The sequence below is a fragment of the Bos mutus genome, chromosome 19 (assembly GCF_027580195.1).
Source record: "Bos mutus isolate GX-2022 chromosome 19, NWIPB_WYAK_1.1, whole genome shotgun sequence".
Lineage (NCBI taxonomy): Eukaryota > Metazoa > Chordata > Mammalia > Artiodactyla > Bovidae > Bos > Bos mutus.
Genome location: NC_091635.1, coordinates 13048367 through 13070707, shown reverse-complemented (window position 1 = coordinate 13070707; position 22341 = coordinate 13048367). Strand labels below are relative to the sequence as shown.

General features: G+C 47.6%; 1 protein-coding gene across 1 annotated transcript; it reads right to left on the bottom strand.

Moving 5' to 3' along the window:
- Positions 1-330: 330 nt before the first annotated feature.
- Positions 331-20520, bottom strand: DHX33 (DEAH-box helicase 33). Its single transcript, XM_005906087.2, has 12 exons — positions 20048-20520; positions 17128-17288; positions 16230-16457; positions 15904-16074; positions 13658-13843; positions 12820-12931; positions 11313-11472; positions 11073-11161; positions 8629-8756; positions 7898-8101; positions 5757-5843; positions 331-3995 (listed from the first exon to the last, which is right to left on the bottom strand). The coding sequence occupies exons 1-12, from the start codon at positions 20328-20330 to the stop codon at positions 3687-3689; spliced, it is 2118 nt and encodes a 705-aa protein (XP_005906149.2). The 5' UTR covers positions 20331-20520; the 3' UTR covers positions 331-3686.
- Between the last annotated feature and the right edge of the window lie 1821 nt (positions 20521-22341).

The window sequence follows — 22341 nt, the reverse complement described above, 5'->3', positions numbered from 1 at the left end:
CATTGCTCGTTTACCTGGCAGCTGCCCCTTACCCCCATCAGACCTGGAGCTCCTGAAGGCAAGATGCCTGGTTAATTTTTGCAGCCCTCCAACCTTACACCCAGGTTCTGATGGAACATTATTTTTCGGGGGCAAGAAGCCACAGCTTACATTAGATTTTGGTTAAGAACCAATGTTCCTACTTTACCAGGAACCATAAGATACTATAAGGTACCAAGAAAATAAATCTTTCCAAATCAGTGGCAAAGATATGACTAATATTAATATATTCTAAACAGCATTCTGTGAATAAGGGAAAGGAGACCCAAGAAAGAAGCCAAACACAATATGTACTAGATTCACTTTTAATGGGTTTGAGTCGTGCAAATGCTGATGCTTCTACAGACCTATGCCTGTTTGAATAAGAAACGAGTCTCAGAACACAACAGAAATCTGAACTGAGCTCTTTCCTGCAAGTTATAATATTCTGATCAAATAAAATATAATAAAACTCTTGCTTCCCCACAGGTGCAGTGTCTCTTTATAGTCACAAGGAATGGTATCTAAATGCCTGGCCACCTGGCCACAGGTTTTCTTGAGAGCTGAATTAAATGGATTTATGCATCACAGTATATAATCAGTTCTTTCCACAGAGCACAAACTTGCCTCCTTTCTGGCATCTCTTTATTCCTAGCAGAGATGCAACATTAAGGAAGCGTTTCTACCAAGAACTGGGTGTTGGGCAGTTCTTCCCTTTGTAAATGGGATCTGTGCTGCCCTCCATGATTATTAGAAGCAGAAGACAAACATCTGAGGCATGCAATCTGCTTGGAGTGCATCTATTTATTAATACACAAAGGTGCTCAAGGGAACTAGTGATTCACCCAGATATGGATTTCACAGGTTGGAAAAAAAAAAGGCAGCACACCATCAGAGATTTTAGGGATTGAAAAGAGTAGCTCAAGATGAGATTGTAACATCACTGAAATATTTAACTTTCTTAGAAAGTTTAAAGTATACTTATCTGTGCCCTGCAGCTAGGTATAAACAACCATGTATCTCTTTGTAGTAATATGGAGCAGGGATAGGCTTTTCCAATCTGATTTAGTCCCTGAGCAGCTACTTGAAAAGTTAACTTTTTAAAAAGCCTGATAAAAAAACTACTGTATCAAAACTCTACCAGAATGTTACAATGATAAATATATCTTTGTAGAGAAACACAGAAGCTATTTACATTTATTTAGAAGCTATTTACCCAATACTCCTGGTCAGAAAAAATACAACATTTCCTGAAACAGTTCAGAACTCTGAGGTGCACAAAAATGATTAAAAGCTAAATTTTACTTGCCCTAGAGAAAGTTGTGCTTAGTTGATTAGTTGTGTCCGATTCTTTATGAGTCCATGCATTGTAGCCTGCCAGGCTCCTCTGTTCATGGGGATTCTCTAGGCCAGAATACTGGAGTGGGTTGCCATGCCCTCCTCCAGGGGATCTTCTCAACCTAGGGGTTGAACCCAGGTCTCCCACATGGCAGGAAGATTCTTTACTGTCTGAGCCACCATAATTTGCAACATTATGAGAAACATATCACCCCACTCCCAATATTTTTTACCAGTGTGATGAATGTTTCATTAAAAATACAGTAATTTCTTTTACCAAGTCAGGCTACACCTCCTAGGACTCTTAAATAAGTGAGAAAAATACAGTTAAGTTTTTTTCTGAATAACTTTTCATAAAGTCAGCCCTGGTAAGAACAAGAAAAATCTAAGAATTTAGCAAAACAGGGTATTTAGGATCTGTCGAATCTTCTTTGGCCTTAACATAACTGTTTTTAACAGGAAGAATTCACACGTGCCCAGATAGCTGGGAACACTGGCTAAAAGTCTGACTGCTCAGACGCACAGCTGGTGCTGAGGCAAACTTGACACACACCACCGTGGACTCATGAGGCCTGGGAGGGGTGTTCCTGTCCACCAGGGTCTCACTGAACCGAAATGAAGACATCATCCATTATCACTGAAGGATCTCTCAGGCCATTTAGGCCTCTGCTTAAAAGCTGTATGATTCACTGTATGTAATGACCAGAATACTGTATATAGTGTTTAGACCAATTAAGCACAATAGAAGTGCTAATTTTGGCATTTTCCAGGCCAAAACATTCTCTAAGGAAAGTCTCAGGTTTGATTCCTGGGTTGGGAAGATCCCCTGGAGGAGGAAATGGCAACCCACTCCAATATTTTCGCCTGGGAAATCCTATGGACAGAGGAGCCTGGAGGGCCACAGCCCATGGAGTTGCAAAGAGTCAGACACGACTTAGCTATTAAACAATAACGATTTTCAAATTAAATAGTTAAGAATGACTTTTGGTGTCTTTTCCCTTCTCAAAATATGAGAACAGGAAGTCTGTGGAGACCCTTTATCCCCTCAGACAAATGTGGAAAATGAGTGTGAGAGAGGTGCCAGCAGCAAAGCCAGGATGTCCCCGGTCCCTAAGAAGGAAAAACATCATAGGAAATAAGATAAAAGAACATAAACACTAGATGAGGGGATGAGATGAGTCAAGGCTGCCTGGCTTCACTTCCACTTACCCCCAGAGGCCTGGCCAAAAGGGAAATGCCTTAAATTCAGCTCAGTCACTCCTTAGCTCATGGGTTTATGGCCCAGAGACAGAGAGAGAAGGCCATGCTGGAGGCCATCACACTACAATCTGAAATGAACCCTGAATGTTAACTGGAAGGACTGAGGCTGAAGCTGAAGCTCCAAGACTTTGGCCAGCTGATGTGAAGAGCTGACTCACTAGAAAAGACCCTGATGCTGGGAAAGACTGAAGGCGGGAGGAGACGGGGATGACAAAGGGTGAGACGGTTGGATGGCATCACCGACTCGATGGATGTGAGTTTGAGCAAGCTCCAGGAGATGGTGAAGGACAGGGAAGCCTGCCGTGCTGTAGTCCACGGGGTCACAAAGAATTGGACATGACTGAAGGACAACAACACATAAGATCAGCCTTCCCACTTCAGAAGATACAAATACTTCACTCAGGAACTTCCCTGAAAGCAGGGTGGGGACAGGTGCTTAGCCTCTCTGCTGTGAAAGCTCCCTGCCCTGGGGAGTGAGGTTAGGTGCTCAGCACCTCCTTGTTGAAACAGAAGTTAATCTTTTCTGTTACAAAACTTCATGCAGATAGATGTTCAAACAGATCCAAGGTCAGGAGCTCTGTGACCTCTTGTGACCTCTGCGACCTCCCCTTTCCAGACCATGCCCCGCAGTCTCCAGGACTTGGGGGTTTTGCTGTACCCGATCCATGGCACGTACATAAGCAGTAACACCAACCAAGCACCTCGGCACTCAGTCTACCGCGGCTTATCATGGGCACGCACAGCTCTGGGTACTTTCTTTTCACTTGCTCTGAGCCTCATGATTCCGACCCTTTAAGTATCATCATTCCCACTTGGCAGATCAGGAAACTGAGGCTCAGAAGTAAAGGAAGTCACCCAAAGTTGCCCACCAAGAACCCAAAGCATCATTTTGAAGTCTCCCAGGCCTCTACATGTCTGTGCGGTTCAGTCTGAGGACTTTAGACAAAGAGGCTCTCAAGCTCCTGGAGGCCAGGCATGACCCACCCATAACCACCGTGGCCTCTGTAGGTGCCAACGTTTAGAGGTCGCAGCGAGGCCGGCTGCAGCCCGGCTCCTGGCACCAGGGCGGCTCAGTTCCTGGCAGTCCTCAGCTTCTTCCTGAAGAAGTCGGGGGCGGCCTCGTACAGCCACTCGGCGTCCACGACGCACAGGCCACGCATGTAGCACTTGCTGGTGAAGAGCAGCTCCGTGTACACGACGCAGGCCGGCTTGCAGTGGAAGAGCACGGACGAGGGATGGATGGCCACCGGCTGGTGGGTGTCCGTGGTGGCGTAGGACCCGTCCGGCTGCAGCTCAGCGGTGCTCGTGAACAGGCTGTGTGCCAGGCATCGGCGGATGCTCTCCGTGTCCCCCCGGGAGGACACGATTGGCATGGACATCTGGTTTGGGAGGAAGCGAGACATGGAAAAGACCCAGACATGAGCACTGCGCAGCCACCCATGGTGCAGGGAGCCACACTGCCTACCGCGCAGCCTGGTGCGAGGCCCCAGAGGAGGCTCGCATCCGGGGTGGACGCGGACCTCTGGGAAGCTGCCTCAGAGGCCCGAGGTGAGCGCGGGCAGAGGAGCACCACTTCCACCTTCAGTAAAAGACGAGAAAACTCACAAAGCCCAGGGATGGTCTAGCAGGAAAGCCATTCAAGTACAAGGGTGGAAAAATGTATGCAACACAGAACAGGCCACTGTGAAAAGACTTGTGTGCTCAGTCGCTCGGTCATGCTCGACTCTTTGTGACCCTATAGACTGTAGCCCACCAGGCTCCTCTGTCCACGGGATTCTCCAGGCAAGAACACTAGAGTGGGTTGCCATTTCCTTCCCCAGGGCATCTTCCCTAACCAGGGATTGAATCCGCGTCTCCTGTTTCGGCAGGTAGATTCTTGAGCACTGAGCCACCTGGGAAGCCTGGAAAGAAGTTACTTCAGTGCTAACAATAGGCTGCTGGCATTGGACACGGGCCTGGGTAAGGGTGACAACTGTCTCCTAGGGGCATGTGGATGGCCCGCACTGGGGGCTGTCTCAGAAGACGCCTTACACACAGAGACGCCTGGTCACCACAGAGTTGTTCATGGCAGCAAAACGAGGACACTCAGTGCTCAACGCAGGAGACTGCGACACAAACCACCCCACCTCTGCGGTAGAACGTGCCTCATAGTCATTGAATATAGAAACATGTCCTCTAAGAGGGAATATAAGCTGAGAGGAGACTTTTTGGTGGATGGCTTGGCAATGTCTATCAAAACCTAAATTCCCCATCCAGAAGTTCATTCTCTGTGCACCAGAGCACAGACGTTTATGCAGGAGGATGATCACTCTAGCACAATCCATATGACCACCACTAGGGACTTGGTTAAATAACTGTAGTGAAGACCGGAGCGAAATGCTACCAAGTCAATACAAAGAACGATAGACAGATACAGGCACTGAGAGACAGCCCAAATACAAAGTGAAATTCAAGGCGCACTCTAAGTGGAAAAAAACAAGTTTCAAAACAATACATACATCAAACTTGTTTAAAAAAGAAAATTTATATATCCACATATATGCGTAATACACGGACAAATAAACAAAAACATACATACATAGAAAAAAATTCTAGAAGGATCTACACTGGACTATTGCTTCTCTTTGGAGGAGCAAGATTAGAGAAACTTTTATACTTTCTACACAATATATCACTATTTTCTTATTTTAATTTTATTATTGGAGTATAATTTCTTTACAATGTTGTGTAGGTTTCTGCTGTATATATATCACTATTTTCTGCACTCTATCAACTTGTAACAAGTATGCACTGCTTTTATAAACTGAAAAAAAATGACAGGTATTTCCACTAAAAAAAAAAACTTAGGAAGAATTCTAGTAACACTGGAAAACACTATTAAAGTTTATAAAAGCTGGATATAAATCATATATACAATGTATTAATAACTATCCATGTAAAAATATATTTAAAAGCAGAGCCACCAGGAAATGGACCAAACTGGTGAGAGGTGGAGTTGTGGGTAATTTTTACTTTCTTATTTAAAAATTTTCCTACAATGAGAGGTTTTTCTGCAATCACTAGTGATAAGCAATTTGAGAATTTTCACCTAGAAAAAGGTGACAGCCTAGCCCCCCAAAGACCAGCAGGAAGAAAAATACCTTTATGCAGATGTCCCTCAGCTGTGCTCTGACTTCAGCTACTAGCATCATATTCTTGCTGTTAACAAAGTTCTCTTTGCACCATTCCTGAACGGGGAGAAAAAAAGAGATGTCACAGTCCTCTCGCTTCTACAGAGATAAAAATAAAGCACAACTTTTATTATAATTTTTTTTAATTAAAAAAAAATTTAGTCATAACATGCAGCATTCGGGGTCTTAGTTCTCTACCACGAATTAACTGCTGGACCACCAGGGAAGTCCCAGCGTAATTTCTAGAACATAGTTTGAATTCAAAGGGAAAACTGCAGTTGCCAAAAGTAAATACAAGAAAATATCTTTATATCAAAAAGCATGAACCATATTGAAAACCATAATGGAAAAAGAATGATGACCTTCAGAATATATTTAAAAAAAAAAACACCACCACCTACAGATCAGTCAGAAAATGACCAAGAATCCAGTAGAGCCACAAAGGATACGGACAGACAACTCACAGGAGATTAGCTACAAATGACAATGAACTTAAGCAAAGGTTCTTGGTCTCTTGAGGAATCGAGTCAGTACAGTTTCACATAACGGAGATACTATTTGATGTTTTCAAACTGCAGTGCTGGAGAAGACTCGCGACAGTCCCTTGGACTGCAAGAAGACCAAACCAGTCAATCTACAGGAAATCAACCCTGAATGTTCACTGGAAGCACTGATGCTGGAGCTGAACCTCCAATACTTAGGCCACCTGATGTGAAGAGCTGACTCGCTGGAAAAGACCCTGATGCTGGGGAAGACTGAAGGCAGGAGGAGAAGGGGGCAATAGAGGATGAGATGGTTGGATGGCATCACCAACTCGATGGACATGAGTTTGAGCAAACTCTGGGAGATGGTGAAGGACAGGGAAGCCTGCAATGCTGCAGTCCATGGGGTCACAGAGTCGGACATGACTCAGCAACTGAACAACAACAACTACTTCATATCCATCAACCTGGAAAACATGAAAGTCATTTCAGCAAAGTTGGAGAGGTGGGTGGAAATGGGAACTCTTCTGCATGACTTTGGGGAGGGTCAAGAGGTGTTGACACTCTGGGGAAGCTGGATGCAGCTGCTCCTAGGCCAGCAGGTCCACTCCTGGGTGTCGGCTCCCGAGAAACCCTCCCCTTTGTGCACAGGAGACCTGGACGGGATGTGCACGACGGGGCCACAGGCAGAAATAAGCGGCAAAAGGGTAGTGTGAGGAAGCATGTGTAGCATACGATGCCCGTGGACAGGAAGTGAAAGCACGATGTTGCCCAGGGAGGTCCAGACCCACTTCAGGACAGTGGTTACAGGAGGCAGGGAGGACTACACGAGGAGCAGCTTGGGGCTCTTGCTGTGTCCACAGCATTTATTTCCTTAAAAATAAACTGACATGGCCTTCCCTCGTTGTCCCGTGGCCAAGTCTCTGCCCTTCCACTGCAGGAGGCATGGGTTCCATCCCTGGTCAGGGAAGTTCCACATGTCACACAGAGTGGCGAAGAGAAAATAAACAAATAAATTGAGGCAAACAGAGCAAAATGTTTACAACTACTAAACCTGGGTGGTGGCTTTTTTTTTTTAAGAACTGACTGCATTAAAACACAAAGTTAAAGCATGCGTGCTATGGCACGATTATTGATTCTTTTGGGAAGGGCAGCCACTCGACAGGCGGGACCTTAGTTCCCTGCTAAGTGAAGGCCTGGAATCCTAACCACTAGGCAAAAAGGGAACTCCTCCAAATATTTTATTTATTTACTTTTAAAATTGTACTGATAAACGAAGGAAGGTATTGCCGTTTTCCATCTTGGTCCCGGGAATGGAAATGTCACACAAGCAAAAGCTGCTATGAAGAAAGTTAGGGGCAGGTGGGGAAACAAACCATCTGGTAGCCAAGAAACTGGGTCACCAGGTATTACCACTTCACCTGCCCACGTTAAGTAGGAGGGAAACACAAGCAGAGAGAAAGGCTGAAGTCGTGTCTTCCCTAGTAGCATCTCTGGTGCACACGTCTCTGGAATGACGTCCAGCGTTCTGTGAGGCTCTTCAGAAGGCACAGCCAAAAAGGGAAGGTGTCCTGAAACACAGGACCAAAGGGAGGCCCTGTGTGAGAAGAGGAAGAGGACAGGGCCTACCTTGTTCCCGCCGGTGTTCTTGAAGGTCCGGTAGACATTGAGCAGGGTGAGGTGATCGCCCTCGCTGGACACAAACTTCTTCCGCACGCTCTGCACTTCATCCCGCCGGGATGGAGGGTTGTAGAGAATGCTGTCCACAGACAGCAGGGCGACAATGGTCAGTATCTCCTCTGTGCAGTGGAATTTGGGGGACAGGAGGATGGTCTGCAAACCACAACGAAACACTGTGTGAGTCCAGTTTTTTCCTGGCTTCTGAATTTCCATTCATTGCTTCTGCAGCTTCCCTTGTAAGGCGTGAAGGGGCAGGTGTTTCTAAAACCACGACAATATAACTTATGCTCTTTTATATATTCATTTGTATATTATTTTACTTTCTGTAGAAGGGACAGCTGCCTTTCTTGTCTGATCCCATATAGGTAGGGCTCATGACTTCATTGGTGGAGGAAATGGCAACCCACTCCAGTATTCTTGCCTGGAAAATTCCATGGACAGAGAAGCCTGTGGGCTTCAGTCCAAGGGGTGGCAGAGAATCTCATGACTGAGCACACACACACACATGACTTAACATGAGCCTGAATCACACAGAACCTAAGTCGAGGTTCGACACAAAGCAGGCGCTGATAACTGTTTAAGAGAAAAGGTGAAGATGGAAGCACTGGGCTGAGGCGTCCCCTGTGGGATGGCCGACCTGTAAGGTACAGGGAGGGGACTGAGAAGACGGTGGCACTTACTTTGGCAAATTTGGGTTCTAGTGGGAAAGCCGCCATCTTTCTTCCCATTGGAGTTAGGGTGAGCTGGCCATCCCTGTGTTCAAGGGCACCGAGCAGCTCCAGCTGGGCGATAGCCACCTGGATGTGATCTAGACAGACATGAAAAGGAGTTGAACACTCAAAACAGGATGGAGCTGCAGCTGCTTCATCACATCAGTGCATTTCTGACGAGCCTAAGTCAAACCACAGTAATGACCACAACCACACTGTCCCCATGAGGTACTTTTCAAAACTATTCATGACATCACTGTCTTCAGCTCATCTCTTTTCATTTTTTTAATTTTCCAAAAATAATTTTGCTTATTTTTGGCTGTGTTGGGTCTTCGTTGCTGCATGGGGCTTTTCTCTCGTTGCAGTGAGCAGGCTTTTCTCTACTGTGTGGGCTTCTCATTGCGGAGAACAATGGAGCACAGGCTCAATAGCTGTGGTGCACGGGCTTAACCGCTCTGTGGCATGTGGGATCTTCCTGGACCAGGGATCCCACCTGTGTCTCCTGCATTGGCAGGCAGTTTCTTTACCACTGAGCCACCAGGGAAACCCTCAATTCTCTTTTTAAATAGTGGTCTGCAATTTGGCGATATGTATGCAAATCTGAAGCCCAGCAAACTTACACTTGTGAATTGCACACTCATTTACCTGAACCTCGTACAGGGACCTGTGTCTCCAGATGGACACACACAACAATGGAAACACCATGGGCCTCGGGAGCCCCTAGAGGGAAGGACACTATTTACTCTTTAATTCCTTTTTAATTTGAACTACGTAAATGTATTACCACTAAACATAAAGATGCATGTCTAAGGATGCAATAAATATACATGTACAGAGAAAAATGATCTATAAAATGTATTAAGTGAAAAAAGCAACGTGCCAATGTCTACCAGGAGAAGGATAAATGCATCTTGGCTTATTCATAGAATGGAATAGTATTTAAGTGATGAAAATACATCAAAAGTAAACCTTACAAAACATGACATATGAAAGGGAAGGTCACCAGAAAATCAAGACATAAACACGCCAACCAAAACCATGCTTGTGCATGCAATAGATATTCAAGAAAAGCAAGGGACTCACAGATCAAACCTGGGTGGTGGCTGACCTTGAAGGAGGAATGGGAAGGAGGTGAGGGGTTGGGGGTGAGAACAGGTGGCCCCAGGGCCTGTGGCCCCAGTAACAGGCACACAGGTGTGGCTTCGCTACTTCTACCTGACATGTATGTTCCTCCTTTTATTTGGTGGTGGTGGTGGGGTGTTGCGCGGCATGCAGGATCTTAGTTCCCTGACCAGGGATTAAACCTGTGACCCCGGCATTGGGAGCTCAGAGTCTTAACCACTGGACCACCAGGGAAGTCCCTGTTCCTCCTTTATATGTAGGAATTTAGTAATTGATAGAAAAAAAAAGTATAGAATGGACTGAAAGAGTGTTGCTATTTATGTTTTGAAAAGGAGACTGTATGTACTTACCCGCATAGATTTTCTCTAGGAGACGCCAGGAAGCGGCCACAGTGGTGGCGTGGGGGAGGGAAACTAAGAGCTTGAAGACTGTGGAGGTCCATGCCTACCTACCCACTGTTTACTTTTTTTTAACCAATTGCACTTCTCACTTTAAAAAAAAAGGAAATGTATGTGTTGAAGGGATGCCGAGGGCTAAGCTACTATGACAAAGAATCCCAACTATTTTTTCTTCCTCCATGGAGAAATTCCCAGTGAAGGGCAGAGACCCATCAAATTCCAGTTGAAAGCAAAGAAACACAATCTGTTCAGTCCCTTTGCAAAAGTCCAAGTTTGTTGGGGCTGCAGTAACCCGCGGACCCCCCTCGACTACCTTCCCTGGTTCCTGTGACCACGGAACCCACCCAAGATGGTGCCGACACGAAGCCCCTGACTGCACCAACGTGGTGTGAACAGCACCGGGTCTCTTCCATAATTGTGAGACTCTTCTCTGGGAGTTAAGGTTGTTATTCCCCCCAGTTATACTAAACAACAGGATACCAAGGGCTTCCCTGGTGGCTCAGTGGTTAAGAACCCACCTGCCAATGCAGGAGACATGGGTTTGATCCCTGCTCCGGGAAGATCCCACATGCCACGCAGCAGCTAAGTCCATGCGCCACAACTACTGAGCCTGTGCTCGATGACCTAGGAGCTGCAACTACTGAGCCCTCGTGCCCTACAGACTGTGCTCTGCAACGAGAGAAGCCACTGCAATGAGAAAACCAGTCACCGCAACTAGAGGGTAGCCCCTCCTCGCCGCAACTACAGAAAAGCCTGCGCAGCAACAAACATCCAGCACAGCCAAAAACACATAAATATATAATAATAAAAAAAGGAGAGTGCCAGTAGGCCTGCTGTGTGGAGCCCACTGGCGGCCCCTTCCTGTGTGCCCACCTCCCTGAAGACTCCACTTACCTGGAGACGGCTTGGACATGAAGTCAAAGGTGAGCACGTTTGGGATTTTCATGGCGAGGAGCTGCAGCATCACGCTCGCCAGGTTACACCTGCAAGACAGAGAGACAGGTGGTTCACAAGGGTGCCTGACCCCCCGGCCAGCAAGGCAGAGCCACCCACTAAGGAGCGTCAGTTGGAGGAGATACAGGCTGCAGGACGGGACCTCGGGACAGATGGCAGGTGGGGAGCCCCACTGGCTACCTCTGGATCTCTGGCACCGTCATCTTCTCAAACTTCTCAAACTCATCCTCTGTGTAGAGCCGGTAACAGATGCCGCTGTCCTCTCTGCCGGCCCGGCCCGTGCGCTGCCAGGCCTGGGTCTTTGATACCCGCTGCACAGCCAACACCTCCAGCCCACTGTCTGGTGGGAGAATGGCCAAGTCAGAGCTCTGCTGATCATGTGAACAAACTCCTTCTAGAACGTGAGGCAATGAGAAGCATTCCTTGGGATACCCAGGATTCTTTCTGCAACACATGAGTCCAGAAAAACTCAAGGCTACATTGGAAAGTGGGCTTCCCTCATGGCTCAGTGGTAAAGAATCCACCTGCTGATGTAGGAGATGTGGGTTCAATCCTTGGGTCAGGAAGATCTTCTGGGGGAGGAAATGGCAACCCACTCCAGTATTCTTGCCTGGAGAATTCCACGGGCAGAGGAGCCTGGCAGGCTACAGTCCATGGTATTACAAAGAGCTGGCCACCACTTAGTGACTAAACAACAATACGTCAGAAAGCACATAACCAGACTGGTTTGTGGTGAAAAGAGGCCTCGCCATGAACACTGTGCAAAATCTGTGACTACAGCATCAGAAGGACCTTGAGCTTGGGGCAGTGGCCAAGGGGAGTAGATTTCAGAGGCCTTGGCTTAGGTCACAGTTGAAAACAACCCCCGGGGCGGCCTAGCACGCAGGGGTCCTCCAAGAGGTGGCATTTTCAGTGCCAAAACCCAGTTTCCAGCAAAGCAGGATGGTTGGTCGCCCACTGATCATGACCCCAAAACGAAACGCCTCCAGTCCCTTGTGTGCCACGTCCTCGCTCCTGCTCTACTGTAAAAGAGACGGCGTAATGTCACTACACCTAGGAGTAAACGAGACTGATTTTCTTGATAAAGGTGTATGCCGTGCCAGACAGTGCGGAGAACCAAGCCCTTTCACAAACATGGTCCCCAAGAAACACACGTGAAAGTCAGCATCCTTGAATGCTTAGCAGTTCATTTGAAGTGAACATCCGGGAGCTATCATGTCAGTGCCTCAAATCCTCCGTGGAATAAAGCAAGGTAGAAAACAGACCTGAATAAAAATGACTTCAAGCAAGCTGCGCACTGCACACAGTCGGGTAACAGCTAGTGCCTTGGCCCAGCTGGGGCTGGGGTCCTGCTTTCTTTCTGGGAGACTGGGGATTGAACCAGCTCTGCTCAGATGTCATTCCCCAGGAAGCCTCTGATGTGGTATCAGGCTGTCCCTGGCCTGACAGCCACCATTCTCGCCCACCTTCTGATGGAGTTTCAGTCCCTCTGCCCAGGTCCTTGACCCTCTGTCCCCAGGTTTGCCACAGATGGGCTCTTCTTCCCTGCCTCTCATGTCTTTGTGGCCCTGCCTGCTAGACGGGGTGCCTGGTTATTCACAGAAGTGAAATGCTCAGGTGGGGAAACTGCGGGACCACGGGCCGCTCACTACACAGAGAAGAGACGCCAGGGGCCACAAGTTCTCACCGGGGTTATACTTCTTTGCTTTAACCATGCCCGTGTCAACTACATATTTTATTCCTGTAATGGTTATGGAGGTTTCAGCGATGTTGGTTGAAATGATCACTTTGCGATAACCCTAAAAGGAGGAAGAAAACCAAAAAGCCACATGACACACGTATGATGCAGAAGTTTGAAAACATATTCCTCATTGCTAACTGTCACAGTTCACTCATGATCAAGAAGAGATGACTCCACTATCTGGACAGTTATTAATACTGATGGCCGGGTCAGTACTGGGTTGGGGGGCTGGGTGTGTTTCAGTCTTAAAGGCTTATTTTGAGGTGATGAGGGGTGGTGGGATGGGCATTAGAGTCAGGAGGAAGTAGACGTGGCCTGGGATCCTGGCCCTGCCTGGTACCTACTGTGCCCCATGGACATCTATCACTTCACCCCTTGGGGCCTCAGGGTTTCTGAACTGGAATGGTGACCTGCCTTGTGGTTCTTGAGAGGATGAAGGACAGTGTGTGTCTGGTGTTGGCGCAGCACCTGGCACAGCAGGGGTCCCAGGAAACTTACGGTGGACACGTGCTTGCTTACTGTGGACACTGGGAGAGTCACTCAGGGAGCTTCCAGCTTCTGCTTGCGTCTCTCCTTCATCCCCATGTCTCCCTGTTCCTACCATGGAAGAGCCATGTCTACAGCCCTGCATTACATGCTTGCGTCTTTCCAGCTCATGAGAGAGATACCTGGGCACCCTGTCCACACATCTTATCTGGAGCCTGCTGACAGGGGCACAGGTCCCACTGGTGCATCTGTCTGGGTACCCAGGGATGGGGCTGGGCAGGAGACAGGGTGCACTCACCTTTGGGGCCCTCTGGAAGACGCGCAGCTGCTGGGCATAGGGCAGGGAGGCGTAGAGTGGAAGGACCAGCATGGAGGGGCAGCCGTCTGGAAGGTGCTTGGCGATGTCCCGGCAGGTCTTACTCATGGCTTCGATCTCCTCCTGCCCGGTGAGGAACACCAGGATGTCATGCGAGGAGGGGGCTTCCTACAGAGAAGGCAGAGTAGGGTTACTGGGGTTACTGGGCCTTGACAGATGCGCAGGTGGCACAGAATAGAACAATGATCGTTAATGAAGTTTTCCAGTTATTCTTAACTTTGGACCTGTAACTGAGCCTAGACTTTGGTGTTGCCCTTGGAGGGGAGGGAGGAACTTCACCAAATGCACAGTTGCATCTTATTCAAGTTAGCCAGCTATGTTTAAGAATGAATTAAGGGGGAAGAAAGAGACATAATAAAAAACTAAGGGAATTTTGAAGGGAAATTACCAGATTGCCTTTTGCAACAAGAACAATGCCATGAAAAAGCACAACCACACAGGCAAATAAAATCTGCCTGGAGCTGCCTTCCTTTCATAATCATCTTGAAAGATGAAAGTGACAAAGGAGACAACTTAGAGAAACCCTGATCCATGAAAATTGCCAGAGGCTGGAAAAGGAGCCCTTACTGAATGAGGCCATCAAACGCACTTTCATAAACCCCCAAAGCACCCAGAACTTGGGCAAGGGCTTGGTATCTCAGGGTTAACTGGGTCCTTCGCCTTGAAAAGGGAAGAACATCTAAGTGTTAAGTACATATACCCATGACCCAATCTTCTTTGAAGTCTATTTAGATACATTAATTTGTAGAGTGCCTGTTTGGCAAAATAACTGAAAAATGTTCAATAATTATCTGTATTTGTGAAGGTGTGCAAGTTGCTCAGTCATGTCCGACTACCTATATTTGTATGTATGTGTACATGTAATAAAGGCAGATATGGCTTAGACAATAAAGAATCTGCCTGCAATGTGGGAGACCTGGGGTTTGATTTCTGATTCAGGAAGATCCCTTGGAGAAGGAAATGGCAACCCACTCCAGTATTCTTGCCTGGAGAATTCCATGGACAGAGGAGCCTGACAGGCTACAGTCCACGGGGTCACAAAGAATCAGACATGACTGAGTGACTAACACCATTTTTTTCTTTCTGTATATATAATATGGCTATGTTTGCATACATGTATCTATGTATTTGTGTGTGTGCATATACTTTTTTAGCTCAGTGTTAAGAGGACAAATGTTCAGAGGTACACACACATAGACAGGATAAAATCTAAAACAACAAAAGCTCATCACTAGGAGGACTCATCAAAGCTATTACATAACTTGAGGGCACCACAGGTATCATTCATAAAATACCCTTATCTCAAGTTTGCTTCTGGCAGCTAAACAAGGCTGACTGGGACTTCCCTGATGGTCCCATAGTTAAGACTATCCCTTTCAATGTAGGGGACATGAGTCTGATCCCTGGTCGGGGAACTAAGATTCCACGTGCTATGGGGCAACTAAGCCTGGGAGTGCAACTACCAGCCTGTGTGCCACAACTAGAAAGTCTGTGCACTGCGACCACAGACGATGTGTGCCACAACGAAGACCTGAAGCAGCCAATACATAAATACATTTTTTAAAAAGCTGACTTCTAGATATTTTCAGAAAGTTAATGGGAAGGTAAAAACAGTCAATTACATACAAGTTAAACCAAAAAATGAGGTGATACACTCAAATTTTTAAATAAATGTTTACTAAAATGAAAAAACTGTTGAAATGTTTCTCTAACACATTTTTTTAAAAAGAGAACTCTAAATTGCACCCCCTTATTGGCTAATACACCAACTTTTTATTGTTCAATGAGACAGAATGTCACATGGAGTAAAAGGAGGCAGTGTTTCCTAAGACTCCTTTCTACTCAGTTCTACACGTGGTGTCTTGGTTGCAACACAAAATGTGCTTCTTACTGGGGGTTCTGATCACATTGTGCACATGGGCCACTGCTCTAATACATGGAGGTTTTCCAGCTCAGCTGAAGAAACATGCTGGCCAGGGTTTAATTTTTTTTTTAGAGGAAGAGAGAGATACTATAAAAAAGTATAAAAACGGAGACATGGCAAACAAATTCCTTATTCACCTAAAGAACACAGTTTACAAAGCAGTTTGGTCTGGCAGCTTTTCTTCTCAAGGCTGACTGTTCAAGGTCAAACAGGCCTTCCCAGGAATCCACTCCCTGCTGCCTACCTGGTGGATCTGGAATACGGAAACCAGGGCGGCATGCAGGTAATCGTGCTGGGGCTGCTTGGTGTAGAAAATCTGGATCGGGTGCTGCCGGCCCTCCAGGTAGAGAACAGGGGCTCCGTTGAAATACTGGGAGAACAGGTCCACGTCCATCGTGGCTGACATCACAATCACCTGCCGGCGAGAAGGGCGCGGAGGATGGCAGAAAGGCTCGGGCCAGCCTCTCTGTGCCCTGCCAAGCCCTGAGGGCTGCTTGGGAAGCCGCACTGCCCTCCCCCCGACCCCCAGCACCTTTGCCCCGAGTCCCGCAGCAGAACGGCTGCACCCACTTTGAGAGGCAGCTTCCCCAGCTCCTTTCGCCTCTTCTGTGCAGCTTTCACCACCCCGAAGAGCACATCCGTGTGGAGAGTCCGCTCATGGGCTTCATCCAAAATGATGCAGCTGTACTTTCGGAGCAGGCAGTCCGAAATGGCCTCGCGCAAGAGCATGCCATCGGTCAGGAACTTGATCTTGGTGTCATCTGAGGTGACATCGTCGAAGCGCACCGTGTAGCCAACCTGCGCGGATACCACTCATTCATTCAGCAAACATGTCTGCTGCACCCAGTGTGCCCAGCACGGCACCAGGCGCTGGTGCTAGTGCAGTGAACATGACCCACTCCAACCCTGCCCTGCTCCCAGGAAAATGGACACACGCCCTCAACTGCAACGATGAGAAACTCTGCAAAGAATGTAACACTAGTTCCCTCCCCTCAGCTACTTCAAACGAAGCAAGTGAGAAGATGCCCAAGATGTTTTTAAGTCGAATGTGTGAACACAAATAAATCTGACTTATATACACTTCTGGAACTCATTCTCAATAACCACCTATATGCTAGGAAAATGCTTACAAGTTTGTAGAAAGACATACAGACAAGAGACCTAGCAAGTGTTCCTGAAGCCTTAAAAGTGCTCAAGGAAAACAACTAATTTATTCTATGTGCCAACAGACTTTGAAAGCAAAGCAAATGGGACTGACAGACCCTCTGATCTCTAAGGAACTAATAAAGAACTGAGTCTGAAACAACTGTGGCAAGAAAGAAACGTGGCAAAAAAGAAAAGAAAGAAAGAAGCTTGAGATGTATAAGTACTCTTGTTTAGAAAAATAAAAAAGTCAGGGAGGTGGCGGGGGAGAACGGGAGTGAGGTGTGGGGGACCAAGAACTGTTAGTGAAAAAGAAGTTAGGTACCAGCTTCCCAAGTTCTGTTCTCTTCTCATCAGAGACTCTGGTAGCCAGAGAGATGGCAGCCACTCGGCGAGGCTGGGTCACAGCAATGATGGCCTGGCGGCCAATCCCCCCTTCGTACAGGTACTGAGGGATCTGTGTTGTCTTCCCTGAGCCTGTTTCTCCTAGGAAAGAAAACAAGTCTCATTTAAACCTGAACAGAAACAAACTTCACCAAAAAACAAAACAAAACAAAAAACCCAACAGATCAAAGTCAGAAGGAAAAGACATAAGAAAAATACTCGAGGGACTTCCCTAGCACTCCCAGTGCAGGGGGCTTGGGTTCAATCCCTGGTCAGGGAACTAGATCCTGCATGCCACCACTACAGATCCCTATGCTGCAACCAAGACCCGGTGCAGCAAAATAAAATAAATACATATTAAAGAAAAGAAAGAAAGAAAATAAGTTGATAAAGTCATGGGAAAATGTGTACCCATGAATTCTGCTAGTGGAGTGTTAACTGGAATTGCTTCTCAGAAGGTCAAACTATAGTAGGAAAATCTTTAAAATGTTTATACCCTTGAACCACAATTCCACTTGTAAGAACTGACTCTAAGGAAATAATGATGTGCATAAAGAATCAGCTTCAAAAGTGTTTTATTCACCTTTGCTCATGACAGTTAAGTTTGGAAACAATGTAAATGGTTAGCAAGAGTAACCAGTACAGTAAAGACATACAGTGAAATACAGCTGTTATATAAAAAGTCCTACTTTTCGAAGGGATAAATGAGATGTAAATGTATTGACATGAAGAGACATCTGTTCCGACACTGCAGCCATAGCAGACTCCTCACCCAGCCTGCCGCCTCCTTTCAAACCCTCTGCCTTTGCCCACTCAATTTTGAAGTATCTGCTCCCACACTGCCTGCGTGACAAACTCCACAAGATCAATTAGACCTCAAACTTTCTCCCCAAGGGCTGCACCTGCCTCCTCTGTGTTCCTTAGTGCCTCGTTCATCTCTCCTCCATCACTGATCACTCTACACTGTGTGAGAGCGTTGAGACGTTTCTGTTTGCCTCCAGCATCAGAAGTCCTGGGAGGACAGAAGCCTGTCTCTTTCATGTACCTGAGCACTACATACAGTAAGCACCCAACCTTATTAGTACCCTCCTGTGTTTCCTTCCCAGCACCTGACCAGAACACAGAACTGTAAGCCTGGGCATCCCTCCTTCCACAACTACCACTGCCCACTCTGCCCCCCGCCCCCCCGCCGCCCTACCGACTTACTGAGTCCTACAGGCCCATTGTCCTTTCATTTTCTCCCCTATGGTTCATCCTTCCTGACCTGGACACGAATCATGGACGAAGAACTTGATTATCTTGCACTTCTCCTACTGAGTTCATCAGGCAAAACCCAAACTTCGATCAAGGTTTCCCTGCCCATCTCTTCTGCTCCTACGCCAAGAAACTGAGCACTGGGGACTTCCCTGGTGGTCTGGTGGTTAAGAATCTGCCTTCCAAGGCAGGGAATGTAAGTTCGATCCCTCGTGGAAGTAGGATCCTACATGCTTCGAAGTAACTAAGCCCAAGTGCCACAACTACTAAGCTGGAGCTCTAGAGTCCGTGCTCTGCAACGAGAGAAGCCAGAGCACCCCAACCAAAAACCTCATGCAGCTAAAGTTAAAATAATAATAAAGAAACTGAGCATCACTATAGTAAAATAACCCAACTGGGCAGACAATGACCTTAGTTTGCCATGGGGCCAAATGCACCTGGGTGCCAGCACCACGGCTGATCCTTGTTTTTGCAGCCCCTTTCCCCTGTCCCCATTCTCCCCAAGGACCCCGTAAGTCCCATTCTCAGCAGAGCTCCCGCACCTACTTCATAGAAAAAATGAAATCCTCAAAGACAGTCTCCCTCCATCTCCTACAAGCTCTTCTGCAGTCACTCCATTCTTACCACCTTCCTCCAGCCCTCTAACCTTTTGCATGGCCTTCCTTCTATTCCAGGCCACCGCTAGATCTAACCCTTGTTGCCAAGGGCCCCCTTTCCCCATGTCCTCTGTCTCTGCTGTTAGTGCCCACTTTCCATCTTCAGCCTCCCTCTCTACTGAGTTCTTTCCCTTAACCTATGAAGACCTGCAAGGTCCGCTAGGTCCCCCTGCTTCTTCTCGAAACAGAAGTCTGTTCCCACTGCCTTCATGAGATCCTCACTTCCAGCCCAATGACAAATCAGCTCCCATCCCACAGCTCTGCCAAAACAGAGCTCACCTCCATTCCCAATCAATAACTCCCACCCAATCCAGTGGGCATTTTTTGGGTCCCTACTCACTGGACTTCATTTTTGCATTTGTTCACTCTCTTCTTCTTACAACTCTGCTTCTTAGACTATCAGCTCTCCTGGATCTCCTTTCCTCTTTGAAGGCTCATCCTCTCCGTCCTTCAGGGGCTCCTCTTACTCAAAACGTTGGGGATCAAAGCCCCTTGCAATCGGTTCCCGGCCCTCAACTCTGCCTCAGTTAGTGCACCAGAAACTACTTCTTCCCTCAGACCGGACTGTCTCGTCTCCACTTTGTCTCTTATACCGCAGGCTCTCTCCTCTGTGTCCAACGCCTTTCTAGGTCCACCCCCTCGCCGTCCCCTCAGTACCGGCTCAGATCCACTTTTCTAAATTCCCCCAAGTCTCCGGTGCATCCCTCTATCCTTCCGGCCCAGAAGGCGAGTTTTTGCCTAACGCGTGGTCACTCGCCTGGACTGTGAGCACCTCCAGAAAGGGGGACTGCCCGACTCCCTTCCGAGGCCCCTCTTCTGGCCCCGAACAGAAATAGGCGGTCAGGTTTGTTGCAGAAACGGATGAAAGACGGTGAGAAGCACCTAAGAAAAGCTGTTCTCTCAAGAGAACGAACGGGGAGCGAAGAAGGACCCGCCGGCACGGTCACTCACCGATAAGGACGGCGCTGTCCAGGTTTCGGAGCTGGGCCAACAGCTGGCCTCGCGCCTGGAAGATGGGCAGATTCCGGCGCTGCTGCTCCACGGCCTCGGGGTACGGGCTGGCCGAGGGCTGGGCCAGGGGCGGCTGCTGCCTACGGCCTCCACCTCCTCCGCCGGCGCCCGCTGCCAGCAGCATCACCGCACGCCGCCCGGGAGGGCAGGACCTGGCGCGGCTCGGAGGCCCGGCGCTCGGCCGGAATTTCTTGGCCGGCGGGAAGCCCGCCTCCTCGGGCATGTCGGGAGGGCACCGCGACGGGAGGCGCCGCGACGCGAGGCGCGAGGGCGGGAAGCTCCCGCGGCTCTAGGGAACACACAGCTAGTGCGCACCGCCCCTTCCCGCCACGTGCTAGTGGCTCCCAGCTACGCGGCTCACCTCACGGCCACCCGAGGCCTTTAAGGGGACTCCAACTCCCAGCATGCACTTGAGAGCGTGGCGAGGCTTTCGCTTCCCGAGGGCGGAGAAAGCAGGGTCTGAGGTACAACGGGAAAAAGATTCGTAGCGACAACAGTGAAAGACGGTGTGTACGGTTCCGCGGAAACCTAACTGCATAGCAACCACGGGGTTCTTGTCTGTTTTGTTTCCTGCTAACACTATTTCTTTCCAGTAAACACACGTTTCCTTTTTCTCTGCCACAATAATACTCGCTCTTCAAGAAGTGTTTAAGTTTGTAAAATTAATGAGGAATACACAAGTGAAAGTCGTTCAGTTGTGTCTGACTCTTTGCAATCCCATGGACTATACTGCTTTTCATAGAATTCTCTAGGCCAGAATGCTGGAGTGGGTAGCCTTTCCCTTCTCCAGGGAATCTTCCCAACCCAGGGATCGAACCCAAGTCTCCCTCATCGCAGGCGGATTCTTTTATCAGCTGAGCCACAAGGGAAGCCCAAGAATACTGGAGTGGGTAGTCCATCCCTTCTCCAGCAGATTGTCCCAACCGAGAAATCCAACCGGGGTCTCCTGCATTGCAGGAGGCTTCTTTTCCAACTGAGCTATCAGGGAAGCCCTGTGAGGAACACACAAGCATTTACATTATTTAGTCCTCCAAACAACTGATGTTATATACTAAATACTAATGTCATCCCCATTTTACAGATGAAGAAACTGAGACTCTGAGATGACTCAGATGTTGCAGTAACTGAAGGTTGAAAAGGATACTTGTGATCATCTTGTGTTACAGAAAAAGAAGAAAATGCATGATACATTCTGGGACAATCATACATTCTCCTCAGAAAGTAGCCATCCCAATGGAGGTGATCTGCTCCTGTAATACAAACAGAGGAAGAGGAAGTCTGATGGAACTAAAATTGTCTTTTACCCTTCCTTTCCCTGACTATTCCTGCCAGGAATAGACTATTCTCTGACTATTTCCCTGACTATTCCTCTCAAGTTCTTTACAGGACTCCCAGTCTCATCATACACATGACAATCAATGAAAAGACTTAGAATTCCAGTGGGAAATAGGATATAATTAGTTCTTCCTTCCCTCCTAAATGCAAAACTCTAGAGGATTTGCTAATTTGCCACAGAAAGACTGGCAAGTAGCTGTTTGCGTACAGGAAAAGCAATTTCCAGAGAATTCATGGTAAACTTCAACTCACTTTAAAGATATCAGGCACCTTCTAAAGTTCATTTTCTTGGGACTTTCCCTGTTTGTGAACCTGTTAAAAATTCTCCTTCCCCTTTCCTCCAGATCAGAAGTAATTTTCCTCTAGTTGTTGATGGTATAGTGACCAGGGGCTACTGAAAATGTGCGTGTTGAACTAATAGCACATATGTATTTAAGAATGTGTGTGTTTAGTTGCTCAGTCATATCTGACCCTTTGCAACCCCATGGACTATAGCCTGCCAGGCTCCTCTATCCATGGGATTCTCCAGGGAGGAATACTAGAGTGGGTTGCCATTTCCTTCTCCAGGGGCTCTTCCCGACCCAGGGATTGAACAGCATCTCTTGTGTCTTCTGCATTGGCAGGCAGATTCTTTATTACTAGCACCACCTAGGAAACCCGTATTTAAGGATAAATTGACTTTTAATTCCTTTCCCCTAAATGTTAATTTAGAAAGTCAACCCAAAACTAAAAGGGGAATAACTGTCTTAGTCTTTCCAGGTTGCTATTATAGAATACCACAGACTGGGTGGCTTACAAATAACAGAAATTTATTGCTCACAGCTCTGCAGGTGCCAGCCTGGTTGCCTTCTGGTGAGGGCCATCTTCCTGGTTCATTGCTGCTACTTTATGTATAATAT

Excerpts from the sequence above, each read along its gene's own strand:
- DHX33 (XM_005906087.2), bottom strand. The coding sequence starts at position 20,330 with ATGCCCGAGGAGGCGGGCTTCCCGCCGGCCAAGAAATTCCGGCCGAGC. Across the intron at positions 12,932-13,657 it reads TCTTCCAGAGGGCCCCAAAG|GGTTATCGCAAAGTGATCAT; the intron begins GTGAGTGCACCC and ends TCCTCCTTTTAG. Across the intron at positions 11,473-12,819 it reads AGCAAAGAAGTATAACCCCG|ACAGTGGGCTGGAGGTGTTG; the intron begins GTGAGAACTTGT and ends TTCTCCCACCAG.